The sequence below is a fragment of the Octodon degus genome, unplaced genomic scaffold (genome assembly GCF_000260255.1).
Source record: "Octodon degus isolate 3935 unplaced genomic scaffold, OctDeg1.0 scaffold00197, whole genome shotgun sequence".
Lineage (NCBI taxonomy): Eukaryota > Metazoa > Chordata > Mammalia > Rodentia > Octodontidae > Octodon > Octodon degus.
The window spans coordinates 3,654,837-3,664,911 of record NW_004524773.1 but is presented as its reverse complement, the minus strand read 5'-3'; the positions used below and the strand labels follow the sequence as shown (position 1 = coordinate 3,664,911).

General features: G+C 48.3%; 1 protein-coding gene across 2 annotated transcripts in view; it reads right to left on the bottom strand.

The window, feature by feature from the left end:
* Window positions 1–5,581: 5,581 nt before the first annotated feature.
* Window positions 5,582–10,075, bottom strand: part of Znf574 (zinc finger protein 574) — a 7,855-nt gene continuing 3,361 nt past the window's right edge. For both annotated transcript variants that reach the window (XM_004644356.2, XM_023704475.1), the window contains one exon: window positions 5,582–8,550. In XM_004644356.2, coding sequence (XP_004644413.1) covers window positions 5,837–8,530 — 2,694 coding nt within the window. In that variant the 5' untranslated portion in view covers window positions 8,531–8,550 and the 3' untranslated portion in view covers window positions 5,582–5,836. The remainder of the gene's footprint in view (window positions 8,551–10,075) is intronic.

Genomic DNA, 10,075 nt, shown 5'->3' with positions numbered 1-10,075 from the left:
CCCAGGTCCTTGTGCTTGCCAGGCAGGCACTTAGACCGCTGAGCTATCTCACCCCCCACCCAATACTGGGAATTGAACGCAGGACCTTGCTTGCATTTGCCAGGTAGGCGCTGTGCCACTGAGCTATATCCCCAGCCCTAAATAAATACACTTCAAATAGACAAAAATGAATAAATAATAATGGCTTGGAAGGACTGAACAATTTTTTGTTCACCAGTAAGAAAACTAAGTCTTGAGTTCAGGGTGAGATTCAGATTCCTGCATTCAGATCTTGAGTTTTGCCATTTTATGTGATCTTTGTTATGTGAGTCTCACTCCTCTCATCAGTAGGACAGGGATAATACCAACCTCACGGGGTTGAGAAGAAGCAGCTTCCAGTAAAGTGCGTACTTGGATGGCGTCATCCAGTACACCAGCTTCAACAGAGCTGCTGGGAAGCCCAGAAACTGCCAAGTACTGTCTCACTTCCAGACTGCTTCCTCAGGGAGCAAAAAAGACCCTTTTAAGCCAGAAGTGATTTTAAGGCTATGTAGTGGTGCAACATACAAACTGCCTTAGAGGTATATCAACTCTTACTCAAATTCTTGTGCCCATATTGAATAGATGACTGGCAGGAATGACAACAGGCCAGGTCAGACACACACACACACACAGCTCCACCACAGAAAATCAGAAATGGTTTTTTGGTGGAACCAGGGATTGAACTCAGGCCCTTGCGCTTGTCAGGCAAGTGCTTATTCTACTGAGCCGTCTCCCTGGCATGGGTTGATAATTTAGTAAGATGGAATGTGTTAGTACTGCATCATTTTGGCTCACAATGGGATTGTAACTTGCATGTGTGCCAGGAGGCTTGACCAATTGATGGTACATGCATGACTGTAACACTGGGTGGCTTGTGCCACTGGAGGTACAAACAAATCTAATCACTTTTATTGGCCTTACTAACAGATTAATAAAAAGCTGCCCAATGGGACAGTCATGCATGTACCCCAGTGGCTAAAGCCAGCAGGAACATGTTCAAAGAAAAAACAAGGACTAGGGGTATAGCTCAGTGGTAGAACACTTGCTTCACATGCATGTAAAGCCCTAGGTCCTGTGGCGCCCTCCCCCTGCCAAAGAATAAAAAAGTACCTCTTCAGTTCTTCAAGATAAAGAAGCAGGAATGGAGCTTCAGTACAGTATGCCAGAGGTGCACTCCTACAGTCCCAGCATCCTAGAACAATCACAAATTTGAATCCAGCCTGGGCAATGTAATGATTTACTGAGATCCTATCTCAAAAATATAAACTGGGCATGTATTTTGTAATCCTGGAACTCAGGATTCTGCTTAGGCAGAAGGAATACTGTGAGTTTGGAGCCAACTTGGGTTACACAGTGAGTTCAAGGCCAGCCTAAATTACGTGGTGAGATTCTGTGTTAAAAACAAGAAAACGATGGGCCCGGGGAGATAGCTCAGTAGAATAAGTGCTTGCCTGGCAAGCGCAGGGTCCTGAGTTCAATCCTGGGTACTAAACAAAACAAGAAAATGAGAAGAAGAAAAAAAAAATAGAAAATACAAAAGGGCTGGGGATGTAGCATAGCCCTGGGTTCAATTTCCAGTAAAAAAATAAAAAAAAATAAAAAGTATGGTGAGAAAGATCTCTTCCTTTCCAGCTTGCACTCAGGGTGGTACAGTCAACCCTACAGATCAGCAGTGGTAAACCCATGGCACGCGTGCTATAGCCAACTGCTGGTTACCATTCAAAGCTCAATGGACAGGGGAGCTAGCTCAGCAGGTCTAAGCACACCTTACAAGGGCAAGGACCCAGGTTCGATTCCCAGTACCACATGTTGTGCTGGCCACCAAAACAACATGGTAGTGCACGCCCGTAATCCCAGTGTTGGGGAGGCTGACATAGGAGGATCATTAGAGTCTGAACTGCATGGCAAGACCCTGTACCAAATAAACAGATTTTTAAAAAAGGCTGAAAAGGTTCACTATCATTGTTAAAGGCCATCCCACCCTATGACAGGCAGAAGCTACACTTGAGAGTGCCCTGGGAGTGCCACTTGGCCTGAAGCCTCAACTGCAGGTCCACCTGTAACGTGAGCTGTGCAATTCTTCTACATGCTCCATCTTCTACAAATACTCTTGGGGCTCCTCTTATTAAAATTATATTGAGGGGACCGGGGAGATGGCTCAGTGGAATAAGTGCTTCCCTGGCAAGCGCAAGGGCCTGAGTTCAATCCCCGGTTCTGCAAAACAAAACAAAACATCATATTGAGGGCCAGGGAGATAGCTCAGTAGAATAAGCACTTGCCTGGCAAGTGCAGTGTCTTGAGTTCAATCCCCGATACCTAAAAAAAAAAAAAAATCATCATATTGAAAAATATAAAATCATATTGGACGCTAGAGATATAGCTCAGTGGCATAAGTGTCTGTCTGGCAAGCACAAGGTCTCCAGTTCAATTCTGAGTACAAAAAAAAAAGCATACTGGAAGCGGGGCAGAGCACCACACACCAATATTCCCAGCACCCTGGGAGGCTCAGACCAGAGATTTCCAAATTCCAGCCCAGCTTGGCAGCTTATCAAGACCACTGCAAAATAAAAGGAGGTGGGCAAGGGAGTGTAGTTCACGGTGAAGGCTCTGACTTCAACCCCCCAGTGCTGCAAAAGCAAACCTGATTAAAACCAAAACAAAAAATATAGTGGACACTAAAGGGCTGTGTTCTATCCCCTTAACTATTGTGCTGCCACAAATCTCATTCATAATTTGGAGTATACAAAATTCTAATTTCTGAGTCTCACCCTAACTGCGCTTTCTGAATCCAAATCCCTGCGGAAATTGCCTAACACACATACTAAGGCTTGAGAACTTCTGCCTGTCCTCTCTGAACACCACATCCAAAGTGATTAGTGCTTTTTTTTAGAACAGTTGGTTCAACAATAATCTGCAAAGTTTCATTAGGGTGGCAGGGAACAATGGATCCTCTGAATTTAGAAATGTATTTGCACACATCAACTTTCCTCAGGGGAGTCTAAGCTTTTATTATAGGCTCCAAAACAACAATGCAGGAAGGAGAGTTATTCCACTGTCACAGAGCTATTCTCTGCTCAAAGTACCTTTTATCTTGCGGCCAAACAGCACCCTAGCAGACAGCACCCTTTTCTATTATCCCTCTTCTTCATTCTGCCTGATTTTTATCTGGTTTTGCAGAGATGAATCCTCCAATTGTACTAAGGTCTTATTTGATGACTTCCAGAGTATTACAGCTTTGTGAGTAGGGGCAGTTCAGGAATGAATTTTTTCCTAGGAATTAGGGGGATGAACTTGGCGTGCTGGGCTACAATGGTTCAAGTCCTTCCTGCAGGGTATGTGGTTACTAAAGATGGTGTCTGTGATCAACACACCCTGGTGGGAAATCTGCTCAACAGAAAACTAATCTTCATTAAGAGAGGTTAGGAAAAAAAAAAAAAAAAAAAAAAAAAAGCTGTTACAACAACACGACGCTCTTTTTTTTTTTTTTTTTAAATCATGAAAGTATGTTGTTTACTTCTAGTTCTGGTTCTACTGCCTGTATGGCCTTGGTAATTTTATTGATTTATATTTATTTATATCTCTTCTCATTTAAGCAATGGATTAGAGCAGTGATTTTTCACATGATGTCCTAGGGCCTCAGCCCCTGCAGAGGGCCAAAGACCTGAAGCAGGTAAAGGAGATGAGTAATAGGGAGGCAGGTCTAGGTCTACCCTTGCCTAAGTGTCAACATAGCCAGCTTCCCTTTCACCTCTCATGGACTGGGGCTCCAAGAGTTCTTTCCAACAGAAAGACCTGAAGAAATCTTGGGAAGGGAGTCTCAGAGGCAAGACTAGCACAGCAATTGAGCACCCCACCAGTCACATGCTCCCCAGTCTTGTACCTATTGCCCTTCCCCAACTATGTAAAGGAAGCAGAGTGAAGAAAAAAGCACAGGGCCAGTTAAACCAAATGAAACCATATTTAAATTTAAGCCCTACTTTGTCTGGGTTTAGCTGACCCTGGGGCAAATCACCTCTAAGCTTACTTCATTTTTCTTTTCGTATTTTAGGGAGGGGTCTACAGGGTGTTCAGGGTCTATTAGATGGGACTCATAGTGATCCACCTGTTTACAGCCTCCCAAGAGCTGGGATTAGGGGCATGTGCCACTATGCCGTCTCAACGGCAGAGCCAGCACGGTAGGCCTAGGGATCGAACACCCAGCCCCTGTGCCTGCTTGCTGGCGCTTTATTCCGCTGAGCTATTTGGCCAGCTCTAATCTTTTTACTTCAGATGCCTTCTATGCAAAATGTTCTCTTCACAGAATAAGGTATTATTAATTCAATGGAATCCAAGAAAATACGTGAGACACATTAGACATTCAAATGCTGGCTGACCAGCCAGCCTAGCACTCCCTCTTCCCCACAACAAAAACTGGACAGGCTGGGGATATAGCTCAGTAACATAGTGCCTGCCTGGCAAGCACAAGGTCCTAAAGTTTTTTTAAAATTCATTTTAATGAGAAAAAAAGAATAGCAATGAAACAGTTTCAAAACAGGTTAGTAGGATGGTTACATCACAGAGCTGGTGAGATGGTTCAGTGGTCTAAAGCACCTACTTAGAACAAGCTTAGCAAAGCACAGGGACCGGGGTTCAATCCCCCAGCACCACATGCCAGCCAGCCCCGCTCCCAGGTGGGCTGAGCTGGCCACACACACACATAAATTAAATAAATTTAAAAAAAAATTAATACATCACATACTGTTATCTTCATAGTAGTTATTCAGAGGAAATTCCTTGTACCAAAAAAATTAAAAATTCCTAACTATGTCACAATCCAACTCTAACCTGGTTGGGGCTGGGGTGGGAGATGTTTCAAGGCTCCTGATTTTTTTTTTTTTGCGGAACCAGGGATTGAACTCAGACCCTTGCACTTGCCAGGCAAGCGCTTATTCTACTGAGCTATCTCCCCAGCCCCAAGGCTCCTGTTACCTACCCCAGCCGCACAGTTTTCCAGCTCCACAACTGGGTCTGCCCAGTAAGTTTCCTCTTATTGCCCCAGAGATCAAGCCTGACTTCAGTCTGCAGGGATCCAGTGAGAAAACAAGATGGCCTTAGGGAACATGGCTCACATCAGTAGAGTGGAGGTAAAAGGGTAATAAGAATCTCAGGAATGCCAGGCTGGTGGCACACACTTGTAATCCTGGCAATCTGGAGGCTGAGACAAGATCATCAAGAGTTCAAGGTCAGCGTGAACTGCAGAGACCCTATCTCAAAAACATCTCAAGATTTCACTACATGTTCCTGCTATAAGCAAAAAGCTTTAAGCTTTCCATAGCGCTGCAAGGACCTCTAGTGGCAAGAGTGCCATACTGTCTCCACCTAGCACTAGAAAGAAGTCTCCTTCAAGCACCATGCCCAAGGACCCCACTGTCTTCTCCTCAACCCAGCAGGTGTTTACTTAGCTCCTACTACCTACTGTGCCTTCTTCCGGGCGTTGGGAACACAGCCATGAGAAGTCAGACACAGTACATGGTTCCACGACTCCCAAATTCCACTTTACACAACTGGGGCTGACAAAAAAAAAAGACAAATGTTCAATTTAAGTCTTTATTGACTTCACTTTAGGGCCATGAGGTGGGGGGTGGGGTGGGGAACCTTTAAGCATAACAAGGACCCCAGAGCACCCCTCTCTGAAAATAGAATATATCCAACTTTAGAACTTACATGGCAATAGGATGGGAGAAGGAAGGGACACAATATATACAGAGGCTTTCGGGGATGTTAGAGGAGGGCCTTCAGCAACAGGGCATGGCTGTGGAAGCACTAAATGTGGTAGTCAGCCACTGATCTGAACCCCGTCGGTCTCAGCCAGAGGGTAGATCTCAATGGCTTCCACCAAAGGCAATGCTTCTACTGCAGTCTCCATCACAGCCAGGCCGACAGCTGCTTCTGCCTCTGCCAGCTGCTGCTGCACAGCTGCCTGATGCTGCTGCTGGTGGGTCTTGCGATGCTTCCAGAGGTTAGAGAAGGAACGGTAGCTCTTGCCACAGTCAGGGCAGGAGTAGGGTCGTTCACCAGTGTGGATCCGGCGATGTTCTGCCAGGCGCATGGAGATAGCAAAGGCCTTGCCACACACTTCACAGGCAAAGGGCCTCTCACCTGTGTGCAGACGCCGGTGGTCTTTCAGGTGAGTACTCTGACGGAAGGCCTTACCACAGTCTGGACATGGGTATGGTCGCTCCCCTGTGTGGATACGTCGGTGCACCTGCAATGATGTCTCTGTGCTGAAGAGCTTCTTGCATTCGCTGCACTCTAAGCCCCGGCGTCGAGCAGGAGCTGCAGGAGACGTGGTGGCAGTACCTCCAATGGCTGCTGGGGAGGTAGTCACTGGTGTGCGAGTGGCCCTCGGAGCCCTAGGAGCTGGGGGCTCCTTAGCCAGGACCTCTCCAGGGCCAGCAGCTGCATGAGCTGCCTCGTGTGCCTGCAGCCGAGCAGCTGAGCCCACCTTTTTGCCACAGGTCCCACACTCAAAGCGCTGTGGGGCTTGGGCAGCTGCTGCTGCACAGCGGTGTTCTCGAAGCCGTAGTGAGGAGGGGAAGGCAGCGCCACAAGATGGACAGCGGTGAGGCTGGCGCCCAGCATGCGCCACAAGCTGGTGCACCTCTAGTAATCGGCGCAGCAAGAAGGAGCGTGGGCAATCGCGACACTTGTAGGGGTACTCGCCTGTGTGGTGGTAGCGGTGCATGAGCAGGCGGTAGGGACGATGGAAACGCACCCCACATTCCTGGCAGCGGTAGGGGAAGTGCTGGGCATGTACCAGGCGGTGCTGCCTCAGTGTGGAGCTTTGTGTGAAGGCCTTGCCACAGTCCCCACACCGGTAGGGTCGCTCCCCTGTGTGTGTGAGTCGGTGACGGGCTAGGTTGGCAGGTGAATTGAAAGGCTTGGAGCAGTCAGGGCAGGGGAAGGGGCGCTCCCCTGTGTGGGTACGTAGATGATTACGCACATGAGACTTCTTCTTGAACATCTTGCCACAAATGCTACATTTATGGCGCCGCTCTAGGCGGTGCACAAAACGCTGGTGCCGGGTCAGCTGCAATGCCTTGCCAAATTCGCGGCTGCACAAGAGGCAACGATAGGTGCCAGAGGCAGCAGGCTCTGCTGAGCTCTCCTCAGACACAGGGGGTTCTGGGGTCTCTGGTTCTCCAGTCTCTGCTGGGGCTGGCTCAGGAAAACTGATGACAGGCTCCTCTGGAGGGACTGGTGTTGTAGGCAGAGGGACACCCCCTGCTCCATGGGTACGCCGGTGATACAGAAACTTGGTAAGGTTTACAAAGGTCTTTCCACATGGACATGAATGTAAAGGATTTGGGGTGTGGGCTCGCCGGTGGGCCAGGAGGAGAGCCTCTGTACCAAAGGCCAGGCCACAGTCTACACACAGAAAGTGGGACTCACTACTGTGGTCTCCAAGGTGCTGGTCCAGGCTAGAAGGGCTGGGAAAGACACGACTGCACAAGGGGCACTTAAACACACCCTCTCGGTGACTCCGAAGGTGCTGCTGTAGCTGGTGAGGAGAAAGAAAGAGCTGGTCACAAGCTGAGCAAAAGAGCTCCTGGGTGGCTGTCCCACCTGGCTCTCCACTGTTGTTCCTCCGTGGCCTGCGCCCACGGCGATCTCTTCCGATGGCTTCACCATTGCGTAGCTCGTAACTGTGGTCAGAGGCTGGCAGAGGCTCAGGCTGCGATGCAGGTACCTCTACAGGTGATGGAGTAAGGGTCTCTTGCTGTAAGGTAGGCTCTTCAGATTCCGGGGCAGGAGCAGGAAAGTGGGTGGCCTGATGCTCCAAGAAGTCAGCTGGCAGCTGAAAGAGCTGGGAACACTCGGAGCACTTATAGAGAAGCAGCTCCACCTCAGTCACTACCTCAGTGGTGGTGGCAGCTGCAGAAGGGATAGCTGCTCCTTCCCCACCCTCTTCTGCCTTTCGGTAAGAGTGCTCCACAGCCACACGGGCCTGACCGACAGGGGGACCTAGGACAACTGGAGATCCCAAGACCACTGGAGTGGGAGTCTTGGTAGGCGTGGTCCGGAGGTGGGTCTGCCGGTGGCTCAGCCAGAGCTCCTGGCTGGCAAAGAGAGCCTTGCAGTCCACACACTCATAGTGGATGGTGCTTGAGCTCAGGGGGGGTACCTTGGGGGGTGGCTCAGCTGGCACTGCCTCCTGGGGCGCCATCATCTTCAGATGCAGCTCCTGGTGCTCTAGGAGCTGGCTGGGTGACATCAGCAGCTGCCCACACTCTAGGCACTGGTATTGACTCTCCTGAACTAAAGTCTGATAGAGGCCTGTGCCCGAAGCTGCCTCTGTGGCGACAGTGACACTAGGATCTGCCACACCTACTAGCTCAAAGTGCTGCTGGGGCACATGGGAGTTCTGGTGCACAAGCACCTCCTCCAGGGATCCATACAGCTGATTGCACTCAGAGCAGACATAACGGTGCTCAATGTACAGCACCGTCTCTTCTGACTCTTCAGTCATGGCAGCATCAAGACCCTTGCCTATAAAAGGGTAGAACAGGGACAAATCAGTCCTTCCAAGGAGCAGTTCTTTCTCCTATCTTCTAATACCTTATATATACTCCCCACCTCCAACTTCTTCAATCTTTTCTACTCCAGCCCCAGATCCAAATAAGCCCTTGTCCCTAAAACAAAAACACCAAATATGAAATCTTCCTTACAGTCTCATTACCCCAATCTCACCTCTCAAGTCAACTCATATCAAACTCCACCCACCAGGTCCTTATCAACTGTCCAGCTAGGTGTGGTAGTACACACCCGAAATTCCAGCACTCAAGATGCTGAGAATCAAGGCCAGGGAGATACCTTAGTGACATAAGGGCCTACCTTGCAAGTATAAGGTCCTGAGTTCAATCCCTGGTGGCCCCCCAATAAATAAATAGATAAAAGTTTTTTTTTTTTTTAAAAAAGATGCTGAGAATCACTGAGTTTGAGGACAGCCTGGGTTATACTGTGAAAGCATGTCTCAAAAAAACAAAACCCCCGAATTGTTCATCACCTCATCTCCCAAACTTTACAGTAGGTCCCCAAGGTCCTGCCCTGTACAAAGGAACTGTCTCCTGCACCAGACCTTTTTCTTTTCTTTTTTTTTTTTTGCGGAGCCAGGGATTGAACTCAGGCTCTTGCGCTTGCCAGGGAAGCACTTATTCCACTGTGCCATCTCCCCGGCCCTAGACCTCTTTCTACTGACTCCTTACTAACTCATAATATTCTCCTTAATCTCTCACCAAGGTGCTCAAGAGAATCCCCACCTAGGCCCCTACCCCCTTTCTTTCAGCTGCATACCTCCCAGGGCCTTTGGATGTTTCTTCCAGTTTCTAAAAAGTTATTTTTACATCCATATCACTTCAACAGCCCCAATGCCATGCCACTTTACTTTTTTTTTTGCAGAGCTAGGGATTGAACTCGGCCTCCTGCGCTTGCCAGGGAAGCGCTTATTCCACTGAGCCATCTCCCTGGCCTATTTCACTTTTTTTGTGACAGGATCTTACTATGTAGTCTATCCAGGATGGCCTCAAACTTACTGCAGGTCCTCCTGCCAAAGACTCTTAGGTTCTGGATTACAGGCATTCTCTACCACACTTGGTTGCTGCTTCACTTTTGACAAGACCCCTCTTCCTTTACACACAATCCCTACAAGCCAAAAGTCTCCCTCTGATGCCCAGATCCATTTCAAACCAACCTTTTCCCTAATCAAATTTTCTCCCATAACCCTAACCCATTCCCACATCCAGAGTTTTTCTATCTTAACCACTTCAAGTGATACTCAGATTTTCCTCTTGAAATTACTTAACCTTGTCAAGAAATCAACTGTCTTTCCCATACCCAACCCCCACACCAAGAATATCCAGACCTATCTTCACAAGTCGAGTTCTTTCTTCATACCTAGACCTTTCCCATAACCCTATGACATGTTTCCGGGGTATCCAGACATTCTTCACAGACATTCTTCATATTAATCACCACCTCTCTGTATCAAGATCAAACCTACAATCTGTCTGGGAAC